At 47.7% G+C, this 15189-nt stretch overlaps 2 protein-coding genes across 2 annotated transcripts; one reads left to right on the top strand and one right to left on the bottom strand.

Moving 5' to 3' along the window:
• Positions 1 to 164: 164 nt before the first annotated feature.
• Positions 165 to 984, bottom strand: LOC119551475 (LDLR chaperone boca). The gene is made up of 2 exons (XM_037860837.1): positions 735 to 984; positions 165 to 656 (listed from the first exon to the last, which is right to left on the bottom strand). Exons 1-2 carry the CDS (start codon positions 882 to 884, stop codon positions 264 to 266), a joined length of 543 nt encoding a protein of 180 aa, XP_037716765.1. The 5' UTR covers positions 885 to 984; the 3' UTR covers positions 165 to 263.
• LOC119551473 (vacuolar protein sorting-associated protein 13) lies at positions 959 to 15179 on the top strand. Its single transcript, XM_037860832.1, has 30 exons — positions 959 to 1097; positions 1354 to 1565; positions 3423 to 3509; positions 3573 to 3770; positions 3827 to 4180; positions 4240 to 4461; positions 4529 to 4665; positions 4728 to 4959; positions 5017 to 6538; positions 6601 to 7231; positions 7289 to 7444; positions 7502 to 7844; positions 7904 to 8049; positions 8106 to 8352; positions 8411 to 8683; positions 8740 to 8952; positions 9015 to 9124; positions 9185 to 9781; positions 9865 to 10425; positions 10481 to 10639; positions 10700 to 11308; positions 11367 to 11494; positions 11553 to 12395; positions 12468 to 12840; positions 12896 to 13717; positions 13773 to 13873; positions 13938 to 14076; positions 14141 to 14424; positions 14528 to 14666; positions 14727 to 15179. The coding sequence occupies exons 2-30, from the start codon at positions 1466 to 1468 to the stop codon at positions 14973 to 14975; spliced, it is 9975 nt and encodes a 3324-aa protein (XP_037716760.1). The 5' UTR covers positions 959 to 1097; positions 1354 to 1465; the 3' UTR covers positions 14976 to 15179.
• The last annotated feature ends 10 nt before the right edge of the window (positions 15180 to 15189 follow it).

Here is a 15189-nt window from a genome sequence, read left to right as displayed (position 1 = left end):
TTTTAAAATTTGTTTGTTTTTGACATGTTTTACAATGTAAATTAAAAAAAAAATTTCTTACATTTCAAAAAAAGTTTTTAAAGTTATATTTTGATTTGTACACCCATTTCTAGTTTTTAATCACTTGCTGCCGCGTTGCCCTGTGAATGTCCAAGCAAAAGGGGTATTCTTCAATAAATTCACTTTATTTAAATTTGTTCAACTTTGAGCTTATAAATACTTGTGTATGAGAATGTTTTGATGACCTTTATCGCAGGACTGGCCTACAGTTCGTCCTTCTGGGCATGGACTCCCGGGTACTCCTTGTTTTCGATGCTAACGCCCTTGCAGCGTTCCTGTTGCACGAGGAAGTCCTTGGCCTCCCAGGCCTGGGTGCCATCCTTAAAGAGGAAAATTGCACGATCATCGTCGACCATGTAGCGCTCCGCCTGGATGTGATTGTTCCAGAGGCTGGTCTGCCACAGCTTGGTGATGCCCTCGGCCTCCGCCCTCGTGGGATTTCCCGACACCGAGACGAAGGTCATCAGAGTGCGTCCCTTTTTGGATACCTTGAGCAGTTCCTCGGGGTTCTTGCTGTCCAGGTTGGACAGATCCAGCTTGGGCTGCGGTCGCAGGTGCTCGGGCAGTTCATCCGCCTCCAGCGGTTCATCATCCTCCTATTGAAAACAGGGGGTATCATAGGGGCTTTTAAAGTTAATGCTATGATAAGGAGTTCTATCCCTAACGTTACTCACCTCCCATTGATCCAACAGACGCTCCAGGTCCGCCTCGCTGTAGTCGCGGATATCCTTCTTGGCCCACGCCGGTTTCTCCTCCTCCTTGAACTTCTTGGCCAGGACCAGCGGCGCCAGGGCGAGGAGTACCAAAATAAGCCGGGTTCGCATAGTTCTTCTTTATTGTATTTCGCTTAGTTTACACTGCCAAACACGTCACCTATCATCAGCTGCCATTCGCCCGGAAGCGCGCCCGCTCAGCTGATGGATGCCGCCACCGCCGCCAGGTGGCGAATGCCGCAACAGCTGTTAGTTTCGGGCGAACATTCAACGAAGGCGCGTCGCACGGGAGTTATTTTTTAATATTGCATGGAAATGCCGCTGGTAAATGGGTCTAGTAAATAGAGATAACGCCTTCGGGCCTACACGTGCATAGGGAGTTGTTAAAGTGGCTGATTAATACCTATCACACTTCGCCCTATTTCGCCATTTTCGTGTTTTGAAACAATGGGTCTAGCCTAGTGGATTGTGCCAAAACATTCGAAATGCGTTCTACGATGACATCATCATCATTGTGATTGTGTTTTTAATCCGCCTCTCCGTTCCATCTGTTTGGCTTCTGTGTTTACGTATATTTTAGAATCACTTTAGACCGCACAACGAACGTAAGAGTCTTTGAAAGACGGCCACAGCCAATTGGAATATACATAGAACATCGAAGAAAAATCAATAGGAGCATCTGCTAGGACACGATGGTCTTCGAGGCGGTGGTGACGGATGTCCTGAATAAGGTCCTCGGCGACTACATCGAGAACTTGGATCGCAACCAGCTGAAAATAGGCATTTGGGGAGGTGAGTTCCAGTTCCAGTTCCAGATCCCCCGGGAAGTACGACCCGATTATGCTTCGCTCTCACGCACATCCATCATTTTAATGTAGTTCCATTGTTTATTGCTCTATCTGCACGCAAGCAGAACATGAACAGCAGCGGTGACCTTATCCTTGGCAACACTTACAATTAGTGACCCAATTCTGTCACAGCAAACATTCACGTTTGTAAATGAGCCATATTCGCAAGTTCATGAGAAACCAATTTACAAGATCTCATCATGTATTCTCGCGAGAGAAAATAGCGCTAGGAACATTCGCACTTGGATGGGTGGGACAACTGTTGCATCTTTTGCGGTTTCTCTCTGCTCCTCATGAGCTCATTTCCTCTCTGCTTATTTATCTTTCATGTACAAATTTACTTATATCGGGTGTCTGTGTGAAATCGCAAACAATTCTTGGTCTTTTATCTAAAAGCACTCACATTACTTTGGCCTGTCTGTTGGCATTCCACATATCAGACCCTATTTGTTTGTACATCTTCATAAATGGGGTCTGAACTCCCGAGGCTTAAGATCACTACGAAAATATCCAGTTTGCGGTTTAATAATATACGACGAGCCAAACAAACTGGTTTGATTAAAGATATGGTGACACAGGTCGGGAGTGACATTCGGCGACCAGCCTGTTAAATTTGGGCTGAGCTTGAACTTGGTGACATAATGCTGGCCCCGCGGGCCTCACAATATAATTCTGAACATTTGAAACTTTGTGTTTAATTAGCACTTTATTCTGTGCTTCTTAAAGAAGCCTAAATTTTTGTATTATTTTATTTAGTAAGAAATATATGTATGTATGCATGTACTTTCAATGGAAAGGACTTTTCCCGGAAAAATGTACTGCACAAAGCTTTGACAGTTTTTTTAAGGGCCGGAAATATGGCTGACCTATCAGATTTACCACAATCAGCTAATTGTGAAATACTTTTATAATTTTTATATGATTCACTTTTTTTATTTTTGTCTAACAATAAATTTTATTCAAATTGAGATATGAAAAAAGTAACGTACATTTTTAATACATCAAAATTATATGGAATTTTTCCAAGTTGTGGAACATGCCTTAAAATGCTATAATTTATTTATAAACCTAATTAGCTGATCTAATCAACATTAACCTCAATAAGTCAATGAGACAGTATAAATGTGTGTATAGTCTTTGCACATTGTCTGTTTTCCTAATGATTCATATTTGTTTTTATTTTACAATCAACCAGTTAAATACACAATTTTAAAAGAAACTCAGGTTAACGACCATACTTGTTTATTAATGTTATCTACTTTAATCAGTTGTTACAGCTCCGCTATCAGAGTTACTTATAATAATGCCCGTGTATCGAATGTTGGCAATTGAAAACCACTTGTAGAATTAATTGTTTTTGACAGATACCATGTCAGTAGAGTCAAGCTCTGTTCTTATCAGCAGAAAACCCCTCGCCTCTGAAGTTGCATAAGCTTATTGGGGTGCTTGGTCGTTAAACTATTGACCCACATGCGTAATTCAATATAAATTCACCGTTTTGTGCTGCTCATTTGGCATTCCAAGCATAACAAACACTTAAAAACAAAAATGCCGCATGCCCAAAACGCCAGACGTTGGTAAACAATATTGATAGGTTGCCGCGGCTGCTTATATACATACTTATGCGTATACTTAATATAGTGCTTCGCAAAGCCATATGTGTTGGCCTTCGTCGTGGAGAATTCAGTTATTGTGCACTACCTTCATAATTAATCATTGGGCATTTGCTTCTACTGCTGCAAATGACTGATTACTGATAATGATAAGACTAATGGAAGCTAATTCTATCTTTGTTTGGCAGGCGATGTGGTCTTGCAGAACCTCAAAATACGGGCGAATGCCCTGGACGAGTTGGACCTGCCCGTGCAGCTTATCTACGGATACCTTGGTAAGTGAAAGATGATTATCACATCAGCCAAAGTTGATTACAATGTTAAATCTGAACTTTCAGGCAAACTAGTGCTCAAGATCCCCTGGAAGAATCTGTACAGCCAGCCGGTTGTAGTCAACATCGAGGATTTGTATGTCCTCGTATCGCCCAACAACAATGTCAGGTACAATGCGGAGAAGGAGGCCAAATATGAGATGGATCTCAAGAAGGCGGCTCTGGATGCCCTGGAGGCAGCCCGCAAAAAAGAGTTAGAAAAGGGTGAGTTAATAATTTTCCTGCTTCGAATAAAAAATAATACATTAATTCTTCTGCAGATCAGCCCAAGCCCGATGCTGGGTTTGCCGAAAAGCTAACGGCGCAGATCGTGAACAACCTGCAAGTGAAGATAACCAACGTTCACCTGCGATACGAGGACACCACCACCACGGGCAGTCCCTTCTCCTTCGGCATATCCCTGCACGAGCTGGAGCTCTACACCACCGATAGCAACTGGGAGAAAACCTACATGGCCCAGCAAGCCTCCCAGGTCTTCAAAATAGCGAATCTCTCCTGCCTTTCCGCCTATTTGAACTGTGGTGGACATCTGTACGCAAACTACATGGACACGCTGGCAGACCAGTTCCAGACAAATATTGCCACCAAGGAGTTAAAACCCAACTACAACTATGGTAGAACTTTAACTTTCTATAAGTTTTAGAACACCTTATTCATCCTTTTGTGCTTACAGTACTGGGTCCCATCTCTTGCAATGCCAAGTTGAAGCTGAATATGAACCCAGAGTTCGATGATCCGCCCTTTGAAAGGCCGAAGATTGATCTCACCCTGGAGATGGAAAAGCTGAACGTGGGCATGACCAACACGCAGTTCGACAATCTCATGAAGTTGGGAGATGCTATGAATCGTCAGCAGTTGGGCATTCCCTACCGGAAATACCGCCCTTACGACATACGTAAATATAAATCATCTCTGCATCTTTCAGTTAGTCATTAATCTTTTATATGTGGATTATCTTGTAGCCTACAAGGGTCATGCCAAAGAATGGTGGCACTTTGCAATAACTTCTGTTCTTGAGGAGGAAGTAAGGAAACCTCGAGAGAGCTGGACTTGGAGACACATAAGGATGCACCGCGAACGCTGCAACACCTATGCGCAGGTGAGTCGAATGATCTGCAACAAGTAAATTCGGATGTTCACAATGCCTTTTTACCACTTCAGAAATACAAGGAGCAGTGCCTGAACAAAAAACCTTCCGCCGTGCTGACAGAAACCATCCGTCTGCTGGAAACGGAGCTAGACGTATTTAACTTGCTGCTGATACGGCAGAGGGTGAACATAGAGATAGCCAAGGAGCGGGAGGCAGTGCCCGAGCCAAAGCAGGGCTGGTTCAGCGGTTGGGGATGGGGTGGCGGAGCCAAGAAGGAGGATCAGACCGCCGGTCAAAAATTAGGCAAGTAATTGAGCATTTTTTTTGAAGAATTGATCTTTCAATTAATTAATCTTCCAGTCGAGAAGTTCGAGGCGGCAATGACCGGCGAAGAGAAGGAAAAGATGTACCGGGCAATTGGCTACCAAGAGAACGCCAAGCCCACGGATCTTCCCGAAAACTACCAGGCGATCAAGATGAACTTTAAATTGATCGCTCTGGAGGTCGGCCTGTACAAGGATGAGCGAGTTAGTTCCGTGGAATCGTATGACTATCATGACCTGCCTTCTCTGCTCCTTTTGAATTTCTCGATGGCCACTGCGTCAATCACTCAACGCCCAGCTGCCGAGGCCATAAGCATCACTGCTGGCATGAAGGAGCTCAAGGTGACGGGACTTAAACGCAAAGATTACACACCCTTGCTGGTGGAGTCGAAGATCACCGATGAGTTCAACCTGCTGGACGTGTTCTTCGAGACGAATCCTCTAGACAAGTTGTGCGACCAGCGGGTGAAGGTTGTGGCGCGTCCACTGCAAATTGTATATGATGCTCCCACCATCCTGGCCCTGATCAATGCCTTCCAGCCGCCTGGTGATGTCACGCTCTCCAAGTTTGAGGATGCGGCTAGCTCGCGAATCTCCAACTTCAAGGAGCGCTCTGCCACCGGAATGCAGTATATGATCGACAAGAAGGCGGTGCTGGATGCGGATATACTGTTTATGCCAAACATCCTGGTCGTGCCCCATAAAGGAGTCTACGATGCGGACAATACATCCCTGCTAGTTGTAAGCATGGGTGAGGTGCGCCTCTCCAGCCAACCGCGCAAGGATTCTAAAAAGTTGCACAATCTGTTCTCTGCCGGCGAGGATAAGGACGAGATCTTGAAGACGGTGATGGAAAATGCCTACGATAGATTCATGGTCGAATTGAACGACGTCCAAATGCTGGTGGTGCGAGCTGGAGAGCCGTGGCAGACTGCGCTGAGTGAAGCCAGCTCAACGGAGATGCACGTCTTGCGACCCGTCTCCCTGAAAGTAACTGCTGCACTGTGTGTGATAGACAATGACCCGCGGCTGCCCAAAGTCAAGATAGACATCGACCTGCCGGCGATCCTGGTCAATGTCTCGGAGGATCGCGTCTTTCTTGCCATCAGAGTGGCCCTAAGCATTCCGCTGCCAGAGCAACAGCAACCGGGTGGAAAGCTCACACAGACGAACTCGCGCAGCTCAATGTCCATATCCAACTTCATAAACAAAGAAGTAAAAAAGATTGGGCCATCGGCATCGTCAGCAGCCAGCGCCAAAGCTTCATTGGTGGACGAGATTACTCAGTACACAAATCTGGAAATTAACTTCTCTCTGGGAGAGATCTACTTCGTCTTGTTCCAGTCCAGCAGGAGAAGCGAGACGAGCTCCGACGTATCCATCGAGTTTCTCACCCCTGAAGGTGATCCCGCTCCTCCCCAGCTGACGATGAATTTGCCAGTCGAAGAGCCTGTGGAACGACCACCACGCACGCCTCCTCGACAGATTATCTCCATCGACATTCGCCGCCTGGAGGCCCACTTCGTAGCCAGAACTTACGAGTCTCTGGCCACAGTCAAGTAAGTGTATTCAAAAACACTCTTGTGTTTGCTTAAACATCTAAATTTAAACCATATTTTAGGCTTGGGGATATTAACCTGCGACAATATGGTTGCCAGGACACCGACTTGGAAGTATTGGACGTAATCTACACACCGAAAAAGGAAAATAGCTCCAACTATCTGTTCACCGTCTCGTGCACCATTGCAGACAAGACGTCGCCGGAGTTCAGCACCAAGTACAACTCAACCGAGCAGCTGGTCGTGGCTAACTTCGAGGTGCTTCAGATCGTGCTGCACCAGGAGTGCCTCCAGCGTATCCTGGAGGTCGTAAACAATTTCCAGAGAAATTTGGACCATGTACTAGCAAGCACTCGGCCACGTGACCGCATGGGCTCTATTGGCGGCGGCGATGGCCTCAAGAGGAAGCTTAATGTCATCCTTGAGGACACGGAAGAGATTATGACCACCAACCAAATGAAGCGCCGCAAAAATACAAAACGCAGTCGCGTCGTAGAGACTGTGAAGGTTCGTGTGATCGCAAATCTGGACGAAGTGGGCCTGTTGCTTACCAGCCATAGCCGACCGTTGGCCGAGTTGAACGTGAAGAAATTCGTATCCAGCCTGATCATTAAGTCGTCCTACACGGAGGTTAATATTGGCCTGAAGGACATTCAGGTGTTGGACCTGAATCCTTACACTATTCACAAGAATGTAAGTCGTACCTTACACGCCCCAAAGATCACAGATCAATATTCTAGCTCTCCCTAGATTCTGAGTATTGTTGGCAAGGACGCCTTTAGCTGCCAGGTGGTACTCTACAACAAAGAGGAGACCCTCGACTACAACTCCGATGACATGAAGATAACAGTGGACATTGGCTGTATGAAGATCATCTTCCTCAATTGGTTTGTGGCGGGAGTGATGGTAAGTAATTGCCACTAAATATATTGATATATGTTAATGCTCCCGATGGCCTTGCAGAACTTTCTGAACAACTTTACAGAGGCCCAGGCAACCATATCGCAGGCCAGTGCTGCGGCTGCGGAGACCGCTCGCCAGAAGGCAATGGATGCCTACGAAACAGCCACGCGCATGAAACTGAATGTTCGCATCAAGGCACCCATTATCATCGTGCCCATTGGCTCCGAGGACACCAACGCCCTGTCCCTCGACTTGGGTCTGTTGGAGTTGACGAACAACACTGTGGAGGTGGCGGTGCCCAACGAGGAACGACTGGCTGTCATAGACGAGATAAAGTTGCACATCTGTGATGTGAAGATATCAAAAGTTGTCTTATTGGATGGCAACGAATCGACGGTTGATGGTAATTATTTCGATTCTGGATCCCGGATCAATGCACCTAAACAAATGTTATCTTTTCAGAAATGGATGCTGCCGTGGGTTATTTCTCTAAATTTAATATGATGAATCCCATGAGTTGCACCTTATTGGTGACCCGTAATTTGTCGTACACCTGGTACCGGGATGTGCCCGAACTAAATCTTTCAGGTCGTTTAAAGTCCATTGAGGTAATATTAGTTCAAATCTATCTCAGCTGAGGCTAATACTTTTACTTAACTCATAGCTCACACTCTTCGCGGATGACTATGCGTTGGTTATGATGATTCTCAATCACAATTTAAACGAGGGCTTGGATGAGTTCCCTCCAAGCGAAGAGGCACCTGTGGAACAAAAGTACCGACCCGAACGACGTAACTCCCTTGGTGAACGCACTCCTCGAACCATCGAAGCTACTCCAAAAAGAGAGAAGATTCACGAATCGATCAAGTTTAACTTCCAGTTTGATGGTGTGGTCATTAATTTAATGGAGGGTAAGAATCTGCTTTTTATGTAGAACTTGGATTACCAACTTATCTGTTATGGTCCCAGCTGAAGACGCAGGACTCGCCAGGTTCGGAATATACTTCCTATCCATCAAGGGCACAAAGCTGGACAACAACACCCTGAGCACTTCAGTGGTCCTGTGCAATATCCAGATGGACGACATGCGTCAGAATACCAACAGCCAGATCCGGCAGTACTTAAGCCGCAAGGATTGGGTTCAGCCCAAACTGGATACCGACGAGATCATCGATGCCTGCTACAACGAACGCAACTTCATGGTCGATGTGACAGCAATTGTAAAGGAGGACGACACATTTGGTTGGTTTTACCTTGAGACTTTAAGATATTCAGATCATGTAACACCATCATTGCAGCTGAGATCCGTGTGCGTGGCTTCGACTTGATCGTCTGCATCGACTTCCTGCTTAGACTGACGGAATTCCTCACCCTGCCTCCTGAGGAGTCTCCGCGCGATACTGTTGTTGTGAGGCCAGAAACGATTGCGGAAACAGCACGGGTGGCCAAGCACTCCCTTCGCACCTCCGCGAAAATAGCCGCCACCGAACTTGTTCCCGTGGAGGCACCTAGTAAGTGCAAAATGCAGTTATTCATCTAAGACTCTCCTAACGAAATCAATTGTCGATTCCAGATCTTGCTACCCCAAACAAGAAAATGAACCTGATTCTGCACATCGACGAACCAGATATAATATTGGTGGAAAACCTAGAGGACCTAAACACCAGTTGCATTATTTTCAATGTGAGTTGATCGACAAGTTTATATTCACTGTGCTAGCTAATAGCTCTCTGACTATTCCAGGCTCAAGTTAATCTGAATTACCGCAGCATAAACGACAAGCAGATAGTAAACGGGCAGATCGATGCCCTCAAGATGTACATGAGCGCTTTTCTGCCGGAACGTCGAGAGATGACACGCCATTACATTCTGCATCCGTGCGTTATAAGCCTGCAGGGATCCACGCCCGAGGAGGAGGGCATGCACATTAGCCTAAAGCTGAGCGACATCATCATCAACGTGTCGCCGGCCACCATTGAGCTGCTGAACAAGGCGATGCTGAGCGTCACCAGTGGCAGCATGGCCAAGACCGCCATTGCCGAGGAGTCGCGCAACTATTCGAATCTGTGGAATCAGCGCCACTTCCATAGCCGCACCTTCTGGTTTACCAAGGTGGAGCAGGGAGTCGATGCCCTGGAAGATCTGCAGCGCGTCAGCACAGAATCGCAGTCGCAGAAGACGGAGAAGTGTGTAATCGAGATCCCGAGCATTACGCTCGTGATCGAGTCCGGCGTGGGCTACTACACGAAGCCACTCATCTCGCTGGACACCCGCATCACAGCCGTGTTCAACAACTGGAGCCGCAATCTCACCGCTCATGGCTCTCTGACTCTAAACATGGTAAGTACGACTAGTAAACTTTTAAAGTTTGCAAATATCTTAAAAGATTTTCTGTAAGTGATTAATGTGATTTTATTTTGCAGAATTACTATAACCAAGCACTTGCTGAATGGGAGCCTATTATTGAGCTCAACGAGGTGGTTGGTCGCAACGGAGTGCACGAATACACGCCATGGGAGCTGAAGTTCGAAATGGGCATGGAGAAGGTGCAGAACGATTTGGATGAAGATGACGAGCAGCAGGCCATGCACATGAATATCCACTCGGAGGAGACGCTTGAGATCACGTTGAGCAAGACGTGCCTGGGTCTGCTGGGCGAACTGGCCGAAGCGTTCTCGCAGGCCATCGACCAAAAGGGTCTGACCAAGCCGGAAATTGTGGCTCCCTACGTGCTGGAGAACGATACTGGCTTCGATGTTAATCTGGATCTGCGCAAGGGCATCTTTACGCTGCACGAGGTGCACCGTGGTGGTAACCTGCCGGGTGTAAGCAGCACCTTGCTTATGTCTACCCATACCCAGGAGATCGATCCCAGCGTAATAAAAACAGCCACGATTTCTTCGGGCGGCAGAGCATACCTGCAGACTAAAGACTTAAGCACATTATCCGAGGAGGATGCCGAGGACTACACTCTCTATGTCACGGTAGGTGGAAATCTTACTTTGTAAAAGATGCCCCTCTAAACTGGGTATTTGAAAGATTGGCGATATCAACAAGGAGATTGGGCTGCCCGTGTCCAAGTCGGACACCCGTTTCTTCAATCTGATGCGCAGCACTTCCCAGGAGCCTTGGGGCATTATTTCCGAAGTAACGCAGGACTATGGCACCACGAAAGTCAATATCCACGGAGTTGTTTTGGTAAGTATCTCACATAAGTTTCTTATCAGAATAACTTATATTCTTTTCCATCACTCGCAGATTCATAATCACTTTACGACAAGTGTAAACGTTTATCGACGCAATCTTAATCCCACTGCGGAAAACTTTGAGGATATTTACATCGGGCGTGTTGGTCCCCATTCGGTGTTCCATGTGCCGCTGCACGCCATTTACGCGGACTCCAAGGAGCTCTACTTCTCGATGCGCGGCTACAGAACATCCGTGCAGGGTATTTCGTGGGCTGCCAATCCCTCGGACATGAACTATTCGCATCAACTGCATTGCGATCCGACCAAGACATTTGAGTCGCTCATCATCAACGCACGAAGAAAGAAGTCCGAGGTCTACTTTGAGAACACCAGCAAGTATACGCTGCTGAGCGCCTTCTACACGATCCATCTGCGTCCGCCACTCTATCTGCGCAACTCTCTGCCCATCAACATCCAAGTGTCGGTAGCCGGCTGCTCGGTCCGAAAGGAAGATGCCCTGGATACCCAATCCTCGGTGCAGGTAATGGACAAAGGATACAGCAAGGAGGATTTCCTGGACTACGGCGAGAAACCAGTGAACTCGGGCGATGTCCTCCACCTGCCCACCGTTCGATTGGCCGCAACGAACAAGGAAGCGAAGAGCTTCCTGGTAGTGCGGGTGAGTTACTCTCCAGTATTCAAAATGAAATTCAACCAAGAATCATTCGCCTGCTTAGCTGGTTCAATACCTAGAGAAGGACTGGTCCTGTGCCACCGAGGTCTGGGATTACACAGACGATATCATTACCTGGACGTTCTCATCGTACGACTCGGAGTTAAAGGTGGACATGGATCTGTGTGTTAAGTAAGTAGTTACAGTTTAGAATAAGAATTATAGTTATTAATACTTAACCACATTGCAGGGCAGAGAATCGACATGGCAGCTTGATGCTTACACTCTTTAGCCCCTTCTGGATGATAAACAAGACTGGAATGATGCTCACTTACAAAACCGAAACATCCTCCGTAGAAGTGTTGTACCACCCTCCGGAATATTCCGGACCCATATTGTTCACGTTCCGGGATAAGATCTTCTTTGACAAGAAAAAGGCCTCCATTCGCATCGATAACGGCCAGTGGAGTGAGAAGATCCCCCTGGACGTAGCCGGGGCGATTGGAGAGGTGACCTGCTTTGCGAACAATCAGAAGTACCCCATTGGTGTTCACAACCACTTGACTCAGAACTCACTGACCAAGCAGATCACCTTCATCCCCTTCTACATTGTGTGCAATAAGTGCCGCTTCGACATTGAGCTGCAGGAGCAGAGTCGGCCAGCCGATCCGTGGATACACCTCGAGCCAAATGAGCTTCAACCCCTCTGGCCCAGGAACGACACCAAGAACAACCTGGTGGCGCGCGTGGACGGCAAGACGACTCCGGCCTTCGACTTCACGGAGGTGATCTGCACGCTGCTGAAGCTGGAAGACAGCAAGTATGGTGGCATCAATGTGGATGTTCAGACGACGGAGGGCGGCGTCTATATCACATTTACGGACTACAAGCCAGCCGATGCTCCTGGCCTGCTGATCAATCACACTGGCAAACAGATTACCTACTGCGAAAAGGGCACGAAGAACGAGAAAATATTGAATGCCAAGAGCAACATAATGTTTGCCTGGGACGACCCGACGGGTGCCAAAATCCTCATATTTGGCGCCAACAAGGAGGAGACGGACCTGAAACGTGACGGCATCGGCGAGGTGGTGTAAGTAGCTCGATATCCTTCAAAACTAAAACAATATCTAATAAAAATAATTAATTACCCATTCTAATATAGCATGCAGGACGGTCAAAAGGTCATGTGGGTATCCTTCCTGGACGGCCTGCAACGTGTGTTGCTCTTCACCGAGAACGCATCGATTGCCCATCGTACAGAGTCCACCAATTCGCTGCAGACCATCACCCAGAGCATCGATCTGAGTATCCACGGCATTGGCCTCTCAGTGATAAACAATGAGTCGGGCCTAGATATACTTTACCTGGGCATCACCAGCTCTGGCATCATTTGGGAATCAAAGAAGATAACCAAGAAGCGCTTCAAGGACTTCACCATTGCCGAGAACGAGCTCCTGGAGATCGAATACCAGAAATATCTAGTGCACAAGAGTGTCAACGATGTGCAGACCTACAAGCTGGACAACAAGTTCCCGGTAAGAAGACCTCAAATTGGTTTTTGTCAGTTAGAGACTACATCGTATTTTTCAGATCGACTTTGACCATATGATCCTAAAGAAAACGGTGGAGCGAAACTTAAGACGCAGCTTTTACCCAGCTATTTGGGTATCCCGAAAGTCGTCGCCATTCCAGAACCAGCTGCATGTGAAAATCAACCGTATACAGGTGGACAACCAGTTCATAGATCCAATATTCCCAGTCGTGTTGGCGCCAATTCCGCCGCCCAAGAGCGTGGCGAATACCACCTCCCTCAAGCCGTTCATCGAGTGCAGCATGGTGCAGCGCATCATGCCCAACTCGACGGTGCGCCAGTTCAAGTACGCCAAGATCCTGATCCAAGAGTTCCTCTTCAAAGTCGATTTGAATTTCCTCACTGCCATCGCCGAGATGTTCGCCAAGGAAGTGACCGACGAGATAGCAGCCAAGCAGTTCCGACAGGACGTGGAGTCCATTGAGATGCCGCTATCCGCCTTCTTTGAGGAGCACTCGTTGGAGGAGCAGAAGAGCTTCTACGACAACCTGCACTTGGGTCCGCTCAAGATCCATGTCAGCTTCTCGATGGCCGGCTCGGACACGAAGGCGTTGCCCGGTTTCTTGGGCTCGCTGGTGCAGGGCGTGGGCGTGACCCTAACAGACGTCAACGATGTGGTCTTCCGACTGGCCTTCTTCGAGCGCGAGTACCAGTTCTTCACACAGAAGCAGTTAATCAACGAGATCACCTCGCACTACACTGGCCAAGCGCTAAAGCAGCTGTATGTGCTTGTCCTCGGCTTGGATGTACTGGGCAATCCCTATGGCCTGGTGGTTGGACTCAAAAAGGGTGTCGAGGACTTGTTCTACGAACCGTTCCAGGTAAGTTAATTGAAATATATTTAATAGCTGGATTATAAGCGATATTGTTTTAAAGGGCGCCATTCAAGGACCCGGTGAATTTGCCGAAGGAGTGGTACTGGGCGTAAAGTCGCTATTTGGCCACACGGTGGGCGGTGCCGCAGGAGCCGTGTCCAAGTGAGTTTGCCCTCTCGTACGTTTAATGTTACACTGAACATTAATTTTCCTCCTTAACCATAAGAATTACCGGTGCAATGGGCAAGGGCTTGGCTGCGCTGACCTTTGACGAGGACTACCAGAAGAAGAGACGCCAGGGAATTCAAAACAAGCCGAAGAACTTCCACGAAGGATTGGCCCGCAGCAGCAAGGGTCTGGTTATGGTAAGACCGCAGCCGAATATCCGTATAGTCATGCTCTAATCATAACTACTTTTCATTCAATCAGGGCTTTGTGGACGGTGTCACTGGCGTTGTAACCAAACCTGTGACTGGGGCTCGCGACAACGGAGTCGAGGGCTTCTTCAAGGGCCTGGGTAAGGGTGCCATCGGCCTGGTAGCTCGCCCCACCGCTGGCGTGGTTGACTTCGCAAGTGGCAGCTTCGAGGCTGTGAAGCGGGCGGCGGATGCGAGCGAGGATGTGAAGCGCATGCGACCGCCTCGTTTCCAGCACTATGACTTCGTTCTGAGACCCTATTGCTTTATGGAGGCGACGGGCAATAAGATAATGAAGTAAGTGTACCATGAGTTGTTAGAAGGGGAGATGTGTTGGGGTTTAAAATCTAATATTAAAAGAACACCTCTAATGGTTTTTATCATATGCTTTTCTTCGCAGGGAGACCGACAAGGGTAAATTTGCCACCACGGACAACTTTATTCATTGCGAGGAGATCATCCAGAAGTCCGAGTACCTGGTGGTGACCAACTACCGCCTGATGTACGTGCAACGCAACGAGATGTTCGGCGTCTGGACGGTGAGTCTCACAGCTTACCCTTAGCCTTGGATCTATACTAAAAACTCTTTTCAAACACAGTCTCTCTGGTCTTACCTGTGGAGCGAAATCAGCTCCGTCGCTGCCACGAATCGCGGTGTCCAGATAACTGTCAAGGCGGACGGCAAGAAGGTACTGGGTCTGTTCAGCACCAAGGAGACACCCCGAAAGCTGGTGCTAGTTGGGGACGAGCGCAAGCGTGTTGCCCTGTTGGACATCATTGAATCTCAGCGCGCGGATCCCAATCCCTTGAAGACCACCATCGCCTATCCGGCGAGCAACCAGCACTAGACCTGAATTTATTTCCCAACTGTATTATAATCCAAGCACATCCCCACGGCATCGGCAGCGACATTGAAATCTACCTCGATCCCCTAGATTCTGTCTGTCCAAGCACCATGTCCCCATTCGGAAAACTCACACTCACGTGTCGTACTTTACGTATGTTAACAACAACCATTATGTTTTGATATTAAAATTTTATGTCAAAGTTTATGTGACACCC

Source organism: Drosophila subpulchrella, chromosome 2R (genome assembly GCF_014743375.2).
Source record: "Drosophila subpulchrella strain 33 F10 #4 breed RU33 chromosome 2R, RU_Dsub_v1.1 Primary Assembly, whole genome shotgun sequence".
NCBI lineage: Eukaryota > Metazoa > Arthropoda > Insecta > Diptera > Drosophilidae > Drosophila > Drosophila subpulchrella.
Note: the sequence above shows the minus strand (reverse complement) of the source record. Positions and strands in the feature narration are given on the sequence as shown.

What these genes read in the sequence shown, in the direction of transcription:
- LOC119551475 (XM_037860837.1), bottom strand. Translation starts at nt 884, where the DNA reads ATGCGAACCCGGCTTATTTTGGTACTCCTCGCCCTGGCGCCGCTGGTC. An exon ending in GTCTGTTGGATCAATGGGAG is followed by an intron (nt 657 to 734) that starts GTGAGTAACGTT and finishes TGTTTTCAATAG; the next exon opens with GAGGATGATGAACCGCTGGA.
- LOC119551473 (XM_037860832.1), top strand. Translation starts at nt 1,466, where the DNA reads ATGGTCTTCGAGGCGGTGGTGACGGATGTCCTGAATAAGGTCCTCGGC. An exon ending in CTTACACTATTCACAAGAAT is followed by an intron (nt 7,232 to 7,288) that starts GTAAGTCGTACC and finishes AGCTCTCCCTAG; the next exon opens with ATTCTGAGTATTGTTGGCAA. An exon ending in ACTACACTCTCTATGTCACG is followed by an intron (nt 10,426 to 10,480) that starts GTAGGTGGAAAT and finishes GGTATTTGAAAG; the next exon opens with ATTGGCGATATCAACAAGGA.